Source organism: Ambystoma mexicanum, chromosome 6q (genome assembly GCF_040938575.1).
Source record: "Ambystoma mexicanum isolate Mex_15411 chromosome 6q, UKY_AmexF1_1, whole genome shotgun sequence".
NCBI classification, from domain to species: domain Eukaryota; kingdom Metazoa; phylum Chordata; class Amphibia; order Caudata; family Ambystomatidae; genus Ambystoma; species Ambystoma mexicanum.
Window position 1 is genome coordinate 31,493,287 of NC_090937.1, and position 20,653 is coordinate 31,513,939.

Genomic DNA, 20,653 nt, shown 5'->3' on the forward strand with positions numbered 1-20,653 from the left:
TTTTAGAACGGCTCGAGGACAACTTTAGGGTTGCCACTCTGGTATAGCTATCTAGGGCAGTGAAACGACAAGCACACACTGTAGGGGGTGGGGCAGGGGGTAATGCACAACGGTACACTTTAAATTTGCTCTTTTAGAAACTAGACACAATGGCAACTCTCCTATTTGGATGGCCTCCACTGGCCGTCAGTAACCAAGTGCTCTGCTGCACAAGCTGAAATTTAGCAGACATGACCAAACTAGCACCACATATATTTCCCTGGCACTCAATCACAAAGATCTTACATCTGAAGCAGACAGCCAGATCATATTGCAGAGAGGTAAAAAAAGGGATATCTGGTGGTTGTTCTTTAGAGGTGTAGTTTGCCCATCTTTGGGACAGGCCGCCAATTTTGCTTAGGCTGGAAAAGAACCATGCTTGCCTCAAAAGGTAATAGAACAAAGATTGACAGAGAGATTTCTAAGATATACAGTTGACCCAATCTTCGTTGGCCGCCATAAAACGACTGTACTAGGACTTTGATTTTGTCCATGTTATTTACTGTGGAAATTTGGTTCAGTAAGGAATGCAGTTACAAAACAAAGTCACATTCACTTCCTCATGATGAGCTATGTGTGTAGCCAAACGCGTGTTGAGGACCAAGAGCATTAAAAGGATAAACGGAGGACTAAAAGGACAAACTGGATTAATGATGTTTATTAAAAATTGGAGAATAAGGGAACTAATTGGATTAATGAACAAAATTAAGAGGGTCCAGAGAACTAAAAGGACACTTTGAGGATTAAGATCAAGAGAAATAATTAGATTCATGAAAGGACTAATTGGACTTATGAACATTTAATTAATAAATAATTTATATAGAAATCCTTGCATTAAAGAAACAAATGAGGTCTTAAAAATGCATACAAATAAAATTAACACGATTTAACAAAAAATGGATATGTTTATTGCGTATGACTCATTCACGCTACAATAATTATTCTTTGTTTCTTTTGCTGTACTTTAGCAGGGAACCTCGGTGGTATTGACATGCAGCATAAACAGGTAGAAATTCAAGGGAAGCGCACCAGATCAGTAATTACCCTACTTTTGAAAACCTTTTTATCTTAAGGGTTTCCCAGCCAGAGTAGGTGACCCATGCCTCGTCTTTGTCAGACTGAATTCCTATAACAGAATTTAGCGGTTTCATTGTGGCGTTAAGCCCTCGTTCCAAGGGCTTGAGGGTTATGGGCTCTTAACCCCTGTTCCAGCACTTGGAACAGGGTTTTAAGGCCACTAGCACCGCAGACTACAAAAGCGGAAAACCTGGGGTGCTAAAAAATTAATAAAAAATAAAAAGTATTTTCAGTCAATCAATGGAACGTCGCCCGTGTCCTGTTCAGTAACTGAAAATACTGCCTTAAGATGGCTGAAAAGGGAAAGTGGAGCTCCACAGAGAGCCACACTCTTCCCTTTCTAGAACGCCCGCCAGGAGCAGAGAGAAAGTTGCAGCTGTGAATGTGCCACAGCCGAAATAAAGGACGTGGGGACGAGGGCAATAAAAGAAATAAGGGGATGGGGGAGATGATGGCAGCGGGGGGCGTGAGGCCGTCAGGCGACATTGGAATGCAGACTTTAACCGTCGGTTGAAGTCTGCGTCCCTAGCCACCTAATTGGCTGGCTCCCCACACCAGGGTGCCAATGGGTGTTCTAATACACAAGTACCAATGTATGTCTGTAATGACAGGACTATCAATTGAGTTCTGGGCTTTAGGAGTCTTTTCTAACTCCACTCGACCTATTGCAGTGTTAGACATAGTGGATTTTATTATCCTGCTGGCTAGACTCAAATGTGGCAGGAGTATCAAATAAAGCATTACCCTAGTTTTGTTCCTTCTTGACGTACCAACGGTAAAGCATCAAGCTGGAAAAGGGCATCTCCCCAGAAATGTTGTGGAGTGCCACAAGGATTTTCTTTGTCCCCAATACTTTTTAATATGTATATTGAACCCCTGATGAAAATGATCTTTAAATTGAAACGCTTATATCATACATATGCTGAAGATAGTAAACATTAGTTTGGTTTACCCAATACATATGTCTCTAATGTTAAGAACCTGGGATGTTACTGGCATTCTGATTTGGTTTGTAACCAACGCATCAATATTATAATTCAGTCAGTTTATGGCAATCTTTGGTTAATTTTCCTTACTCTTGGGCCACAACGATGTTCCATTAGTTGTTGGAGCGGTGGTCACTCAAAGTTGGACAATGCCAATGCTTTGTTAATGGGCCTTCCTAAATACCAGCCTCAAAGATTACAGGTGGCCCAGAATGCAGCAGTTAAAATGATTTTCAAATTTCCGAACCTCTGTACATTGGTTGGCAGTTGGCCAATAAATTGACTTTACGGTCTTATGCCTGATGTATAAATGCATGAACGGACTGAATTCACCCCCCCATAGCTCGCAAATAAGATCTCCTCCCATCAGCCTACAAGATCACCACGTTCTGAAGCTATAAAACGAATAAAGGTTCCACCATTCATTACGCTCAAAGAGGGGATAGGTGCTTCTCTGTCTATGGACTTAAATTGTGGATTCTTCTGCCGATTTAACTAAAAAACACAATTTCTTTACTTTTGTTCTGCAAATCACTAAAAACGTATTGATTTCCTTGATTTATTCCATATTATACTATTTATATGTTTGCTTGAAAGTTCATTTAAGATCAGCACCCAAATACAGTTTATTTTGCAAGGTGAGTTTTTATAAACTCACAAATACAAATACTAGGGCCAACAACCTGGGTTTCACATATACATTGTAAATAAACAATACCATCACAGGAAGGAGACTGTTACATCTTCCACATCCTCTACCTTACGAACTCCTATGTTTCCCACAGACTCACGTTTCCACACACCCACATTACGTAGCCCCCGATGCTTACCTCTGGGCGCACAGACAAGGCGGCACCATTGCACTCGTCATGTCAGGGGGGTCCATGGCAGACTTGGTGTCTATCGCCCTTCTCTCCGTTGGCAATGTAATTGGAGGTTCCCATTTGGCCGCAATCACCGTTGCTCATGTGGACCTGATCGTCACGTGAGGAGACCAAATGCAATCGGTATCACGTGACGACCTCCACGCCTCAACGTTTCCTTGTTGAGCATCACGTGATTTTCCCCAATGGTTTAAATGCATTCAGAAACACCGAAACGGTGCTTCACAGCTGATCTTTCTCTTGGACATTGCTACGCTCCGAATTTACCAGGGACTTTTTGGTCACTCGACAACAGTCTGCCTAACGGATAGCTTTCTCCACGCCCTCAACTTGCCTTGAACACCATCGGAACTTTTGGTCACTCGACAACGGTCTGCCTAACGGATTGCTTTCTCCACGCCCTGAACTTGCCTTGAACACCATCGGAACTTTTGGTCACTCGACAAAGGTCTGCCTAACGGATTGCTTTCTCTTAACCCTGAACTTGATTAGCTCTGGAACTCTTGGTTTACTCGACCACGGCCTGATTAACGGATTTTCTCCACGAACCACGACTCTTTGGAACCTGGGCCTATGGCCTCTCACTAGGCGTTCGCCTGATCAAGCACTTCAACCCCAGTGCTTACCATCATCATACCAGAGGTTGTGGAAACCTACCCGAACCCGAGCTCAGGTCCAATCACTCTCCTTCCTCTCCGGGTGGGCCCACAGTACACATAGGTAAGAACGTTTAGTTTCTATTCTTAGATACCCTGTAAAATTGCATTTCGCCCTGTACTAATCCCTCCTTGCCTTACAGCGCTCAAAGGGTCCTTCCGGCAGTTCCTGACTCCAGACTCGACGAACTACCACACCTGTGGCCTCAAGGATTGCACAGGCATTGTTCATATAATTGCCTGTGTGGTACTTGGGGACGGAGGTATTCATACCTGCACGACCGGCAACTTTGTAACAGAGACGCTGGATTATTACCTCCCTCTCCCCCTTCCCCGTGCCCCGAGGACATCTAATGAAGTGTATACAAGTTCCTATGTCTGTGCATCTAAATTTGGTGGAAATCCAAGTTAGCAGAGCACCATTCAGTCAGCCCCTCACAGATTTCACTGGAGAGCAACTATATGTATCATAACCTGCTTTATATGCAGTAATAATGGCACTGGAAGACTATTATATGCATGCATCCCAAATATTAATGCCAGTCAGCATCATCTAACTTGTTAATCTAAGCAATGTTCCAAGGCCTGAGTTGTAGGGTAACTAAGTCCTTATTTGAACAAGTTGTATTCATTTTCTCACAATCTACAGTCTGGGGAGATGGTCCAAGGGCTCTATTCCAAATTGAGAGCTCCAATTGGGAACATGTTAGCTAAAATTCACTGCTCAAGAAGAACATGCCTAGAGGCAGCAGTAGCTTGAAATTGAGGTGGGGTTGGTCCCTCTTATTTGGATTACCATTCCAAGTGGTGTCTGTGATCTAGCATCAATTGCCAGTATTTATTTATTATGCGCCGGGAACCCGCAGGCAAGTAAGCATTCTACTATTGATTTATGGACAAATACCATTTCAATTACATTGCAGTTAGCCTCCAGTTTATCTGAAAAAAGCAATAAAGCCTCAATATCATATGATAACGGACAACCACGTTTGTGTCTTCATCAGTGCAATCATTTGTTCAGCAGAGAATCTCCTATATCGTATGGCCTCTTACTTAATGTAGGAATGCCTACCAAATTAACTAGTATGATCCTTGGGAATCAAAGGTGAATGGCATGTTCCTCTCCAAACTAAGGGCCAGTAAGTATGGCCGTCACGTTGGGGAGGCAGGGGAAAGGGGAAAGTTTGACTGTCAGAGTTGTTGCCCAGTTTGGGGTGCAGATCTTTTCAAACTGAGGATTCATTGTTAGCTAGAATTGATGAAATATTTTTGGACAGAGTGCCAGGTTCCTTCCTGCGTACTAGTACCTCTGAAACCCTCAGAATCACTAGATGCTGGACAGGAGTTTATATTCACCGAATTTCCATTTGTTAATTTGATCAAATGCTCATGTCCTCTAGTGCCTACAACACAAGAATATGTAATACTTGCATTAGTGAGGAAATGAATTGCATGCTGGTATCTCGCATAGTCCCCTTTTACAATAAAAAAAATTTATCACACACCACAACCTTTTTCCATTAAGATATTTACAACCGTACTTAATAAAACTAAAGCAATGTCTACTTCTTTTTAATCTGCATTTATTTTTTTGGGTCTGTACATAACAGTTAAACAGCCTACGGTTGGTCTCTTTAATAAGAAGATCAGTGCCACACACTTGGTACTCCTCATTAAATAACAGTGGCTGTGTTCCCGATGTACAGGACCAGGTCTAGTGCAAACATTAGATGCTTCTCTGCTGAAGTTTGGTAGTGGGCAAGGTTATACATATGTTGTTTATCCAGACATCTCGATAGGAATTGTTATGGATGCTTAGATTGTGCTGTGAACTCTCAAAATGGCATCTCGTATCTTTTACTATGAGTTTCGGGCCATCACGTCCTTCTTCAGGTAAAGATATCAGGACTTGTTGCTCTATTCTAGAAATAAACAGATTAATATAATTATATTGGAATATATTTATCATGTTTGTATTGAATCTTATTAGATCTATTTAAGTACAGATAAATGGGTTCTTTGAACTTAAAGGCACTAATCTAACAGCGGAATCAGCCTAATGAAAGGATGAAAGCTTAGGGACGTAATTGCATTGGGTGATTTAACTTGCAGCCAGCGCAGGTCTCCCCTTAAAGAGAGCTGCATAGCTGAAATCTGATGATCTCCAGGTGAAGCATGAAATTACTCTCTCTTAAATATTAGCTCCTGTACCTAAACGGGCTGGTTCTGCCCCGGTTATAACTAAGATTAAGACTGCCAACTGCCACAGACATATCCTAATGGCCAGGCTAAATTGTGCTCACGCTTAGAACAAGGCCACCATGGTTTGGTTTGGAAAAGGTTTGTCTGTGCGGTTTACGGTGCAGGGAAGATATGCAGCACTTCCTAATGGACCGTAAATTCCCGATTAAATTAAGAAAACGGTGGCTAATGCCTCACCTTATTTATCAATAACCAATTATGGACACACAGGGATGCTATGACTATTTTCAGTATAGTGAATATGAGAAATGTTTAATTGACACAGCTCATTTTAAGGAAGCCTTAGATACCATTTATAGAAAAAGGTCGCTGGTGAAATATGATTTTTATTTGATATATTGTATTTAATTTTAGGTTGGTTTTTACCACCAGTTGTGAATAGGTGTGGTTGGGGTTTTTTAATGTTGCACTTTGACTGTTAATGAATCGTATTTCCTTTTAAAATGATCTATCTCAAGAGAGCATGTCACTGATGCACATTCAATGAGCATGTGATCTAAAGAAAACATGCAGGGAGGTGTTGGAAAAGCAAGCCAGTGTTCGAGGCAGCAACACAAACTATAAGCATGTGCTGATGTCAGCAAGACTCACCACCGTACACCTGAGACTGCGGCCCTCACCTTCCCGATTGTTCCCACTTTCCCCTATCTGCTTGTTTCTCCCATCTTTCATCCAGTTTATTGTGTGCACTGCGCACTGTTCCCAGCATAGCTGGAGCTCTTTGAAGGTAAGATGACTGGCACGCATGGCCTGGTGGCGCACCACCTCTCTATGAAATGTGAGCTCCAGCACCTGCTGTACATACGCCATGTCTGGGGGCACTGGGCGCTGTTAGTGGGTGCTGGGGAGTGGGGGTTGCAGCATCAGGCAGAAAGGTAAGGACCCCCTAGAGATGGAGGCTGAGTGCATGCATGCTTTAAGATGGACTGCCAGGGGAAAGCATGGTGACTGACGCACACATCTCCCTACATCCTAAATTCTGACTGGCACATAGCAGGTCAAATATGTTCTCATTGGTGTTTATGACAGAAAACATACGAAACAATAAATGCAGTGGTCAAAGCATTCCACAAGTATTGCCAGTTGTCATGTAAACCAAATATTCTGTCTCTCACCACTCTTTACTACTTCTCCCCCTCTCCATGGCACTGTTTTGGCCAAAGTGGCAATAAGTTACCAGCATATGTGCCAAAACCAAAAAGACTCTAGGAAGGCCCATCAGCAAGTTCATCATGAATCTCAAAGGCAATGTTTTAGGCTCAGTGGCAGAACAGATGGAAATAAGCTGATGGCAGAGATGAAGAAACAACACAAAGTACAGATGAAAGAAATGGCAAAGCCTTGCGGGCAGGGCTACATCGCAGTGATGGGCTGGAGAAACCTCAGAGGGTAGAACCTGTGGCTCAAAGGGCAGGTTGCAGGGGCAAATCTTCTCCAGGGACACATTTTAAATATCTAAGAGCGGCTGGTACCAGTGTCAAATAAGTACGGGATTGCTATAGGCCGAGTGCACATGGTTGGGGGTACTGTGCATAAAGGAGTAGAACAAGTCATTACAGACATTGACTCCATCCTGTAGATGAGCCACACATTTCACCCAGTCACTGAAAGTAAAGAAAATATGTTAAATACAGATGGATGTAACAAAAAGATGGATGTTATTCACATAGGATCTTAAAAGACAGCTGGCTGGAGGAAGCAGTGAAGGCGCACAGGACATAACTGGAGAGCTAGCAGGAGTACTCCCTGAAAATGGCAAGATAAAGTAGATGATGATATGGCGACTGGGAATGGCACAGAAGAGACTCAAAAGGGAAGAATGCCAGAGATCGTGGTAGCTTAGTTGCTTACTAGTCCATAGTGCCTACTTGGTAGTCATTAAAGAAATAGAAGACATTAATTATACTTGGAAATATGAGTGGCAGGGGTGGGCTAAATACCATCTAGATGATATCTCATTCCCAGCCACTTCCAGGGCCAACATGTAAAAGCTGAAAAAAACTATTCAGAATGGGAGGGTGATGGGTGCCTGAGGTTAATAAAGACTTGTGGGCCAGATATAACAGCAAACATCCATAATCTTTCAGTGAGCGCTAATGGGGACCCGATTGAGCCCTTTAAGTGGTCAATGATAAGTACTGAAGTTAATGGGGAAAAAACAGTCTCACTGTTGCTGAAACCAGAATAAGTGCAATGCTTCATTTGTATTACTGCCCGATCACAATTCGAGATCGATGGGCAGGTGGCTAATCATGAATGAGGCGTGCCACAATTAACAGACACTGCCACGCCATGGAAGACTACACAGTGGCAGTGTCTGTCTAAGGTTTTGGTCTAGAGCATCTTCCTCCCCTCTCCCCGCTCTAATCTTCTGTCCCTCCGTTGTTCTCTTTCCCTAACCTTTCTCCTACTCATTTCCTCACCTCACACTACACCCCTTTCCTCATCCCACACTAGACCGCACCCCTCCACTCCCACTACACACCACCTCTCACTACAACTATCCCCTCCCACTACACCCCTTTACTCACCTCCCACTATGTCCCTTTCCTAACCTCCCACTAGGTCCCCCACACTTCCCCCCTCATCTCTCTCCTCCCCCTACACCCCTCCCCATAGACCCCTCCCCATAGACCCCTCCCCTCAACTCCCACAACACAGTTCCCCTTACGTTGCCTCAGATCCCTCTCCTCTCCCTACACCCCTCTTCTCTCAACCCACTCGCACCCCTCCTCTCACACCCTATCCACGGATATGGTGCCCTGCTCACCCTTCCAGTGATATGGTCCCCTACTCCCTCTCCTAATATACCCAGCTCACTATTCTCAAAATCCTCACTTCTCTCCTGCACCCTTCTCCTCACACCCCCTCTGTACAATCCTTAATTTCTTCCAACACCCACTCACTCAATCTACTGCCCGCACTACCCTACTTCAAGCTCCTTCACTACTACCTTCACTCTGACACTCTGTTCTACATGCAATCCCCTATATACTGTGCACTTCCGGTTCTGACTGGTCCCCTCAACCTTGCCCTCTCTCCACCATCCTTTGCATTGGGGGTTCAATGCCCACCTCATTCTGGGGGCCAACCTATTCATTTCTTTTACCCAGGGGCTGTGTTACACAGCTGAAAAGCTTTACAAATCCCTCCAATTCTACTCCCCTTTTCAAGCACAGTTTGATGGCATTCTATGATGGTTTCTGTGCTATTTCTTTGTCATGCTGTGGGTCTGGAAGTTACGTTTTTGTGTTGTGCGCTCTTTGCATTTCTGAGGTGCTAGACGCGATTTGGTTGTTGTGAAGGCTGGGTTTTCTTCTTGCTCCTAGGTGCGCCCTAGTAGTTGGGTTTTGGAAAAAGAAAATAGAAACACTTGGCAGCAACAGTACTGTGAAGTATCAGGCTTAAAGGGCATTGCAGAGGAGTGGGGTGTTAAGTTCAGAGTCTCCCCAAGCTCTCCTCCTCGACTCCGGAACAGGGCTGCATCATTATAGCTTATGTCCAGGCAGGCCCTGTGTTCCATGTAGGGAGGGATCCCAGGTCCCCCCTGAAAGGGTCTAGCTCCTGACCCTGTCACACTAGTGAAGGGGGTAAAGGAAAGGGTGTTCAATTTTACCATTATAATATATAATTTTACCATTATAATATATGTTTGGCTTGCAAGTTAGGCTTCTAGCAAGGTACATTCAGATAATCAAAAGCATAAAAGAATCAGCTATCAGGGTACTGAACACAAGAGGTCCATTTTCACTACACATTTTTGGAGGACAGTAGCACACACCAAAGGAAGTTCTTGAGAAGTTTGTGTGAAGAGCACTTGAAGGATTCCTTTCACTTTCAACTTAATCTTGATAAAATATATGTCCTTAATCAGATATCACTCCGCAGGAAGGAACCACTTTGCAGTATGCAACCCATCTTAAAACAGACTGAGCTTTCTTATATCGGTAGTTCCATGTTAAAATTAGCATTATGGAAAGAAAATTACACTCATTTGTTAAGGCAGCTTATGAAGAACACATGTACCGACCAGAGCTTAGATAATGCATGGCTGGTAAAGATTGCTTCCAATAAAGTGAATATTCTACATTCATTCTTCCAAGAGTTTCCCTGTTCAGATACATACGACAGGCATATCAAGACATTGCAGAGGGACAAGTATGTACATTTGGGGGAGAGGCAAGTCATGAGTAACATAGAAGAGGGCGAATTGAAATTGCACAATGTATTATATTTGATGGTGTCATTGCTCAGTGAACAGCTTTAACGCTTTTCATCCAGAAAGGGAATGATCAAGAAAATGGAATTGCAGGAATCCTACTTAGACAGTTGTTTTGACTCCAAGTCAGCCATGCCATGTACAGAAATACAACTTTATACTACCTTAACACTTTTAAAATATAAAACCCAATGGTGATCATCCAGCATTAGACCACCATTCCACACTTAATAACCCCCTGTATTAGTAGTAAACAATGTATTTCCGAATATAAACCATAAAATCCACATAACAGAAAAAACATCACAATATAGTAATATTAAATCAGTGCGATGGCTAGAACATTTTTTTAAACATAGAAACTGTCATTCAATAAAATACCAATTCAAATTTAAAATACCAATTTAAAAACAAGTGGTTTCATAACAATTTTGATTAGCAAAATACTCTTACTATGTATTGCCTTCTTAAACACCATGCTTTCTTCAAATTTTGAGACTGAGTCCAGAGTTCAAAGTCACTCTGGGTTTCCAGAAAGTTACCAATGGCCTGAATGGTAGTCCACAATGTTTAAGTTCTTATAAATTGGGAAAAGCCATCTGCGCATCAAGTTGTTATTTAGAGGGCAAAAGATTAAGAGATGGAGAAAATCCTCGTTTTCAGTTTGACAAATCTAGCATCCGACTGTAGAACCCCCAACACAAATATCTGTGACGGCTGCCAATGGAAAGACCCCTAGTCTGGCTTTCAAATACAAGATTTTCACTTCCTTGTCTTAAAGTGTCGTCAGCTACTTTGCCACGAAAAAGTTGGATTTAAGCAATAAATACTTCGCTTTTATGCCAGTGGGGTATATCGATGATAATTTCAGTTGACAGTACCAGTCTCTATATTTCTGTAGAATGTGTGCTTTCAGTATTAAGTTACCCCTAAATGTATAATGGTTGAGATTGGGGGTAACCCCAATTTCCCACTTAGATCAGTGATGTAAAGAACCAAGAGGAGTTTTTTTTGCTCCACTTTATGCAAAAACAACCAACCCCTATAGGTAGCTCACATTTCTCTCTAGATTATACAAAAAGATTTTTTATTACTGGGAGGTGATGTTGTGAATACATTTCCCATGTGTTTTAGAAGGACCCTTTTGTCACTAAAGCAGAGCTGTGCCTGCGGGAGAAGTAACAATAGCACTCCATCCAACTGAAGCATTTGGCTCATGCACCCACAACAGAATAAGGCGACCACAAGAGATGTAACCGTTTCAGAAAGTGATTTTGATGGCCCAAGGGGCGTGAAAGCCAATTTCAAGGCTATACAAATGCTTATAGGCCCAGAGTATACGTTGATATTTGGCATAGAGATCTTGGAAGGTGCTGGAGAGGTCTGACTTGGGGAAACCTTATAGTGAGTAGAATTTGAAGCCTCTATTATACAGAATAGAGAACTAACAAGTTACCCAAAAATGTGAGATGCCCTATAACACGACAAAATAACCTGCTTGATGGCATGGTGACCCCTCAGAAGAGTCTACAAACATGTTTTAGCTCTCTCTGCCATATCAGAGAAAACATTTCTATTTGTATATTTGTCTGGTCTTCTTTGGTCCCCTGTCTGGAGGAGAGTACCAACAGCATCACCAAGACATGTCTCTGGCATGTTGGGCATAATCATTGAGGTGCAGCTACCGTGCAGTCTATCTCTAAGCCTAATGCCCTGGGAACAAATCTTCACCACTTTTGCTAACTTGGGGTGAAATGACAGAATGCATAGGGCCAAATAATCTGTTCTTTGGGATAGTGTCCAGTCAGGATGGTCTAGGATCATGTTTTAGCTCTCTGTGTCATACCAAGGGACAAATATCCATTTGAATCTCTGTCTGCCCCTTAGAACAGATCTGGCCTTCCTCTCAGCAGAGGGCTCTTGCATTTTTGCAAGTGTATCCATTATTTACCAATGAAATATAAGAGCATTCAATTTACAAACTCAGGTCGTCCTTGGAGGAGCTGAAGGCCGATTTGTGCATATTTAGTGCATCAACCTTGTAAAGTTACAGGGACACATTTTCAAGGTGACTGCAGGTCTTACACATACTCAACTGCCACTGTCAGTTGTAGAAGTTCTATGAGATATACATAGGAAGGGCGTCTACTTTTCATGAGAGGTGAGGTGATTTCCCATTTGTTATTAGCAACGCACATTTTTAGACACAAGTTAACTCAATAGGCCATCATTATTGGTACAATGGAGTCTGAAATACGCTAGCCTGTAAAATAAAAATGTGCACTTATTGGAACTCAAAGAATATTTCTGACATGGACAACCTTTCAGAACTACGTACGTTCGTACGTAGGTGCGTCCATGCATTTAATCTACACTTGTCAAAACTCTGCATATTTTGAATGTTTGAAAGAATTGGGAGAAAACCAGGGAGATACCTCTGGAGGACCAAGACCACAGGGATTCTTCATCCCTCTAAGGGTGGTGGGAATCCAGTACCAACTATGGGAGAATACGTGTAGTGGCATTTAAACAGACTGATGGAGTGCACACTAGAAATGGCATTGGCACAGAGGGAAGTAGACCGCACAGGCGTGTTACTGTAAAAAGTTATTTAAGCAATATGAGCAAAACAACTAGGAAGAAATACACAAACATGATAGCTGTTGAGTGATGTTACATACCCGACAATTGTTTTAAGAATGATCAACTTTTTTACTTTTTTAGCAGCTCTGTGTTTTCATTGCCTATTATTATTATTTTTTTAATTGAGAAAATACCCACAAGAGTCAGAATAAAAACAATCGCCAATGTGTACGATTTACGATATTGAAGTGTAATGTTCATGACACAAAACTACAATGCCCTGAAATTAAAAGTAGCAATATGTAATAGTGCATAGGTCAAGCTTGCTACTAACATATGAATGCGCATTACCACAATGGAACGTGACAGCCAAGAAAGTAAAGGTTAAGTCCAGTCTGCAAAAACCCTTCCTTCTGCAATTTTCATTCATAAAAATCACTATAACACAAATGAAGACCATAAAAGCACTGCAGGTAATTTCAGAAATGGCAAACTCTTACTGCAAGTCCAGCTTACCATAGTTCTGTAGCAGTTCCTCCTTTGTGGAAACAATAAGAGACCGGTCCTTTGCAGAGATGACTATTGCAAGGCACACATAATGCTGCTCAGAAGAAGTGGCACGACGTACAACTGTGAGTAATCTGACTGGGTGGTTGTGCGGTGGTGTGCTGAAACGTTCAATGCAGAACCAAGTCGAGTATGTTAACCCAGAAGGAGGTGGGAAAAACCTTTCACCTGAACAAAACAAAACGTGTGGGGTTAGTTCTACAAATAACACATTTTACAACAATAACATGGAGGTTAAGTGTTTTGGTTTAAAAAAATGTAAGTCTCTTGACTCATGAGCACATAAGGGCAGTTCTGGGTTGTTTACTATAAAATTATAAACAACTGAGTGAAACCGCACTGACATAAAAATATGAGTCTCCTATTTCCTACACATGATTTAAAAAAAGCCAGACAAAGCAGACTTATCCTTTTGAAATTGCCTGGACAACGATTTTCAAACATGGTGTAGTAAGATACACAACGACCTGTTTATGTGCAGTAACCATATAATATAGCCTTATAGACCGAGGGAGAGATTATCGCAGGATAATGACCCTCCACCAAGTTATTGCCACCAAGGCCCAAGTCTATTAGCACATAACAGAAGTAGCAATACATGATTTGGAGTTGTGGTGCTGAAGTAAAAAAAAAATAGTTTAATAATGAGAAAGCAAATCAACAAACTTCTATAAAATAAAACCACATATTATTAACTCAATCAAATTTGAACCTGGTAAACATTTCATTTGCAAACTTTGTTAAACAGGAGCAGGTTTAACATGAACATGCATCGGGGGATTGCCTAAAAAGAAAACGTTACTCACCGGAGTGACTACTGTACACCTGGTACATAGGGCCCTTTCCTCCATACTGTTGGGGCACCCCGCACGGGAACAGGACCGGAGACTTTTGCACGGCAAAATATGCACTTCCCTTTTAAATTAAAATTTTAGCACGTATAGGTGCGAGGATAGGCATGGCCACGCACGCTGACCACACCTCAACAGTGCCACACCTCAGTCCCCAAAACACATGCATCAGGAACGACTACCCTAACTACACATTTTTTGATGAGCGGCGTGGGGCACTTGGAGGAAAGGAGACTATTACTACGAGTACAGTAATCACTACGATGAGTAACTTTCTTACTCCTAAATACTGTCCCCTTTCCTCCATACTGTATGGCAGATTCCAATGCAACATTAACATAAGGGAGGTGATGCATGGAGTAGTTTCAAGCAAACAATTGTCTGAGTACTGACTGGCCAAATGCTGCATCTTTGCTTAAACTGACATCCATACAGTAATGATGGCAGAAACACGACGGTGTTGCCCACATTGCTTTGCCGATTACGTCCCAGGCTACGTGCCGCTTAAAAGTGACTGCAGTTAATTTTGCTCTTAATAGATGTGCTCCTTCAGGAGGTGATTTGCACTGCACTTATGTATAGCAGAAGCCTACAGACACTATCCATGTAGCCATCAATGCCTCAGAGGCTTGCTTGGCGAAGCCCCGCCAAAGGTTACAAAGAGAGCCTCAGAGCTTCTGAATGATTTGGATCTGCATTAATAGAATTATAAAGCTTGTCTATCATCTAGGCAGGACAAGACCTTGTCAGTTTGTGACTGCGGATTAGGAAAGAATGTGGGTAATAGCATCTCTTGGTTTATGTCAAACCCATACAACCTTAGTTAAAAAGGTTAGGTGAGTGTGTAAAAATGACCTTGTTTTGTAGATGTGTATCGTTCAGATGCTGCTAGCACTGGAATTTCACTAATCCTTTTGCTGATATTAATGCCACTATCGGAACTGACTTTAGAGTCACAAATGTAATGTCTGTAGAGGCCATAAGCTTGAAAGGTTCATGAGCTAGAGCTGCTAAAACAACATTAAGATCCCAGGGGGCGTGAGGCCTTCGGACTGGTAGAAATACTCTTGTCAACTCTTCCAGGTGCCTTTTGACGATGGGATTAGCTGAAGAGAACATAATCTGGTTTGAATTCCTATACGTTAAGGCAGGTAGATATGTCCTGCAGGTGTCTACCTGCTGTGAGAAACCTGAGGGCGTTCTCCCAGTAAGACTTCGAAAATCCCTTATACAGGTGGCCAGGACACGCCCATCGCTGTTGGATCCAGTTCCTGGGGGTGGACCAGTGGGGGAGGATCACCTGAGTAAGGGAACCCGGGGTTATGCTCAGGCCAATACCCCATGTGAGACGCGGTACCATTACAGGGAGGCTGGTGAGGGGAGTCAAGTTTCAGAAGCTTTCATAAGCTATTCCTGCTCATCATCTATTCCACCCATTGAATCTTCCTTACCCAAAAATAAAGCCAACAACCTATTCACATTTGGTAAACTTGTTACAAACCACAACTCCCAGACTCCCGCTTTCCTTGGTTCTTATCCGGATACTCCCAGAAATGTATTTAATCTATTTACTGTATGTTTATACAGCACTTATAAACAGGTGAAGTGCTTCAAAGCATATTCCACATACCTCTAGTTACTCTGTCCCGAACACCCACTCTACTTGAGTTAGGCACTACCGTTCCCATAATACCCCTGGTTAATTTCCCCGATTCCAGTTCTCCCCATCTGCTTGAAGAACCCTACCAATCCCCTCCCTCTAATTGTCAATCGGCTGCTTTGACAACTCACTACCATTCCCACAATCCTCCATATTCAGGTCACGATAGGAACTCGTGTCATTCTGGTTTGCCTAGAAAACCCTCTAAAACCTACCCTTCTGACATCACCCCAAACCCAAATACGAAAGCCATGATCCCATGTGACACCTCTTTTCCTTATAACCCTGTAGGATACTTTGACACCCCAACCCGCCCCCTACCGACAACAACACTTTTACACACCCAAGCCAACAGACTAATGTAAACCCTGTCCACTTGACATGTCCTAACCCTGCCGTCAGGCAAAGTCAGGCAATTAACCAGAATAACACACACCTGTCGGCCCATTCATTTCCCCACAGGGATAAAAGGTGGAGTAAGAGAGCACAATATGAGCAAGGCGAGCACGGCAGACAGCACAACGGCAGAGGTACGCAGACGTGGTAGCTCAAACGAAGGAGAAAAGCATCAGGAATCGAGAGCGTGGCGAGGAGAGAAGAGACCTTGCCCTTTTTATACCCGGCCCGCAGAACCTTCGTGGAAGTGATCCTAAGACTGCGAACAATAGCACAAGTGTCTTGCAACAGATGTCAACGGTACATGGGGCAAGCCTACGCCAATAAGCAGGAGCGAGGGAAGCTCCCGTGACCGGGTACCAGCCTCGACTCCAATGAAGAGGATAGCCAAGCGGTTCATCAAAGCCAGTGAGTCAAGGGGAGAGCTTACAAGAACCGGGCAGTGTTAACTGATAATCACAAAGTGGCAAGTTTTGAAACAAGTTCGAGGAACTTTAAAAGAACTGTACAGTGTTGAGGGGAGATCAGCTGCAGAGGAAAACCGGCACCACATGACTGATAACATGAGAGACTCTGTTCAAGCCCCATATGAGAGGAACTAAAGATACTAGAAGGCCAGCGAAATAGGTCAATGAGGTCATATAGACGATCAAGTAAAATCCCTGTAGAATCGAAAGACCTACAAAGAGTGTGAAAGAAAGGGACTCTGGGGTAAGCCACCATCACCCTGATCGAGAGCCCAGTAAACCCGGTGAATGTAGGCTAAGAATTGAGGGGGTTCAGAGCCCAGCAGAGGGGGATCCACGGGTGAAAGCTGTCACCGTAAGGAAAAGGAAAAGTTAAGAAACGCCAAGAGTGAACCCAAAGGAGGGATGCCAGAGAAGAAGGGTCCAAGCCTGGCAGAGAGAGATCCAGAGATGAAGCCATCACCCGAGTACTGACAGTCAAGAGGGGTCCAAGCCCGACTGAGGGAGATCCAGGGGTGAAGCTTTCAAGCAAGAAGAGAACTGACAAATACATTTGTGAAATACAATTGAGAAGGGTCAGCGCCCAGAGGAGGGGGTCCCAGGAGTGAAGCCATCACCCTACATGAAATGTGGTAAACAAATTAAGAAGGGGTAGCACCAAGGGTGAGCCCATCGCCCAGCAAACAGTGGAAACAAACTAACATTTGATCAAGGAACATTTGCTTTTTTAGCTGAATCTGCCAGGCCTGCGAAGGCAAGAGACTCAAGTGAAATGAGACTTGGCCAATCGACGCTCCTGAAAGCATTCATTAGAACTGTATTCTCGTGCTGAAGAAGACAGACTGTACTATGCTCCAAACTCCCATCTTACCCAGTGTACAAAACATGGGGAAGGGAGACCCAGGCTACTGCATCCTGACATATTATTTGAGAACACTTTTCTTTTCTTGAGAAATATGCCACACCCTTTTTTGTATTCGTTGAAAGGTTTGGCAGTAGGTTTTTTAGTATTGGCCCTTTTTATTTGACAACGCCACTAGGACGGCCTTATTTTTCAGTTGATGGTCGACTCATGCTCCCATTTTATATTTAGGTTTAGATTAGGTGTTTTTCCAACCTGCATACAGAATTAATTGTTCAATAAACATCCTTGAACTGTGATCACTTGTGTCCGTCTTACTTATGCCACCATGAGTTCCTCACACTGTGCACCTGAACACACTAGATAAGCCAAAAATGTGAGACATTATCCAGCTAACAATTTAGGGGGTCAATGGCATTCTGTTGAGACCAGTAACAAAACCTCGGCCACTTGCTGGAACCTAGTGGAGTCCTTTCTAGCCTACTGAATAATGTCCATTTTGTCTTCAAACAACTTTAAATGTGCCATCCTCGGCTTTTCAGGCACCAAGCTGCTACGGCCATCGCCTGTGGGTTAGGATGAAGCACTGCGCCTCCTTGTTGGGACAGCATCTAATCGGATACTACGAGTTTAAAAGGTCCCGGGTGAGCCATCCTCATGAGGTCTGAATACCATGCTATGGAGGGCCAAAGAGGGGCTATTAGAATACAATTTCAATTCTTGGCTATTTTGAATTTGTTGATGACCTTCTGCACAAGAGGGGTTCGAGGGAATGCACAAGAGTTTATTTCCGACCAATCTATCCGAAAGGCGTCTCCCTCCAAATTATCTTCCTGGCCCTCCCAAGGAGCAAACCTATTGCATTTGATATTGCTGCTCATCGCAAAGAGGTCCATGCCTGGGTGACCAGACATTTACTCCAAGAAAAGGCAGTGCTAGATTTCCCATTCATTGGAGCTCACGCCGCGTCTGCTGAGCCTGTCGGCTTCCACATTGGTCTGACCTGGTAAATGAGCTGCTTGAGATCAAATACCCCTGTTCTATCGCCCACTCCCACAACCGGAGGGCTTGCTTGCATATGAAGGGGGATTTGGGCCCAGTATGTTATTTTACGTAAAACATCAAAGTACTACTGTCAGGATTAGCACCAACTCGTTCTGTATAATGGCAACTAAGGATTTTAAATGCTAGAAATATTGCCTTCAACTCCAGATAGTTTATATGTCTCTCCTTGTCACTGGGGGGGCTACAAAGCCTGAGTCGTGTGAGGCCTAGAGTTGCACCCATCCCCCTAGGGAAGAGTCTGTTATTATTGTTGCATGTGGTAGAGGGGGAAATAGAGCCCCAGTCAACAAGTTGGAGTCTGTTTTCCACCATAGGAGATCCTTCTTGAGAGCTGCAGGGATCTTTACACTCTACGATTAGGAACCAGTCTCCTGATCCAAAAACGATGCCGAATGAAGTTGCATCCTCCTCATTTGGAGCTTTGCTCGTGGTACTGAGAGAATGAAAGTAGCAAGGAGACCCAACAGGGGTTGATACCACCACACTGTCGTGCAGTTCTTTGCTATGAAATGCTTCACTCCTCTTTGGAGTGGGGAATATTCTGGCTTGCACTGTGTCCCACTAAAAACCAATGAAGGTAATACTCTGAGTGGGGGTTGGTTAGCTTTGACTTCCTGGTGTTGATTGAGAAAACCAAGATGAAAAGTGTGTTGATTAGGGCTTGTAGGTTCTGTGTTGCTTCTTGTCGAGAGACTGCTCTGATGAGCCAGTCGTCAAGATAGGGGTAGACATGCTGACCCTTTTCCTCAAAAAGGTGGCAATTGCATTCATAATTTTTGTAAAGACTCTTGGAGCAGAATTTAAAGCAAATAGGAGGACTTTGTATTGGAAATGTTTCCCCATGAAAGAAAATTTGAGGTTTTGTCGATGGGGATGTCAAATTGGTATATGTAAGTAAGCGTCCTTCACATCCAGGGCACATAGCCAGTCTTCCGCACAGAGGGGCTTTGCAATCTAAGCTGGGTCACCATCTTGAATTTTTCTAGGGGTAGATAAAGGTTAAGGAAAGATGCGTCTAACACAACCCTCAGACCCACCTGGGTCTTGTGTATAGCAAAGATCCAGGAATTAAATCCCCAGCCCCTGTGTTGCACAGGGACTCTTTCTACCACATTGGATTCCATCATTCCCTCTTCTTGCCGGTATTCATGTTGTGGGGATGGTGAGCAGAAAAACAGTTTAAAAAGGTAGGCCCACTTGGGCCTCATTTCACCCGCGCCACCATGTGCAGTTTAAAGATGGTCACAGCCTTTTGTGTGTGGCAGTGAATATGCCTTCCCTCTGTGCCCCGGAGCCCGCCTCACAGCCATGATTGGCTCAGCATCTGAATAAGAGGGCAATCGCGGGAGCCGGCGAGATGAAGCCAGGCCCACACAAGGTCCCCGTCTGGCCATGGCTGCAGGGCGGCTCTGCCCTGGATCTTCTGATTCTTCTGGCCGCCTCTGATGTTTGGAGCCCCCTGACAGTAAGAGTTTTCCCCCTGAGCCATCCCCATCCCCACTCCTCTGCTGCCTGATTCTAATTTGTACACACTGAGCCTTCACACTGGTAGCCTGCTCCTACCTCTCCTTGCAACCTGCATTCACGCCTGGCTTTAAATCACTTTCTTACTATCTCCCCTCTGCCTCCGGATATATTCCCCTTATAGTCTGGTCTGTACTACTTTTTCTAACCTACCCTACTCTGGATGACTGCCATCAACTCGCTGTAAGTTGCTAGTCGCTCCTCACCTCTGTTCTAGTTGTTCTGCCGATTTACGATGCAATCAAATGCTAACATTTTGTCTGGAATTAAAACATCGATCCTGCATTTTCTAAACATGATTGTTGCATTCTAATGTGGATATTCTTAACTGGCTTCCTTGAAATCGAACGTGGATGCTTCTAAAAATCAATTTGATGCACTCTAATGTGGACATTTTTAAACTGGACCTTATGTCATTCCTTTTGCTGATAATATCCCAGGGTTGCACTAAATGCTTTGTATTTTCAGTCAATTCATTTTGATGCTTGACATCTGCAGGTTTTTACCCAAATGATGCTTTTGTGGCTGTATATTTGAGATTTGAATTTAGAGGTG

At 43.4% G+C, this 20,653-nt stretch overlaps 1 protein-coding gene across 5 annotated transcripts in view; it reads right to left on the reverse strand.

The window, feature by feature from the left end:
- Positions 1-20,653, reverse strand: part of WDFY3 (WD repeat and FYVE domain containing 3) — a 2,538,776-nt gene that overhangs the window by 1,641,395 nt on the left and 876,728 nt on the right. For all 5 annotated transcript variants that reach the window (XM_069630405.1, XM_069630406.1, XM_069630403.1 and 2 more), the window contains one exon: positions 13,223-13,441. In XM_069630405.1, coding sequence (XP_069486506.1) covers positions 13,223-13,441 — 219 coding nt within the window. The remainder of the gene's footprint in view (positions 1-13,222; positions 13,442-20,653) is intronic.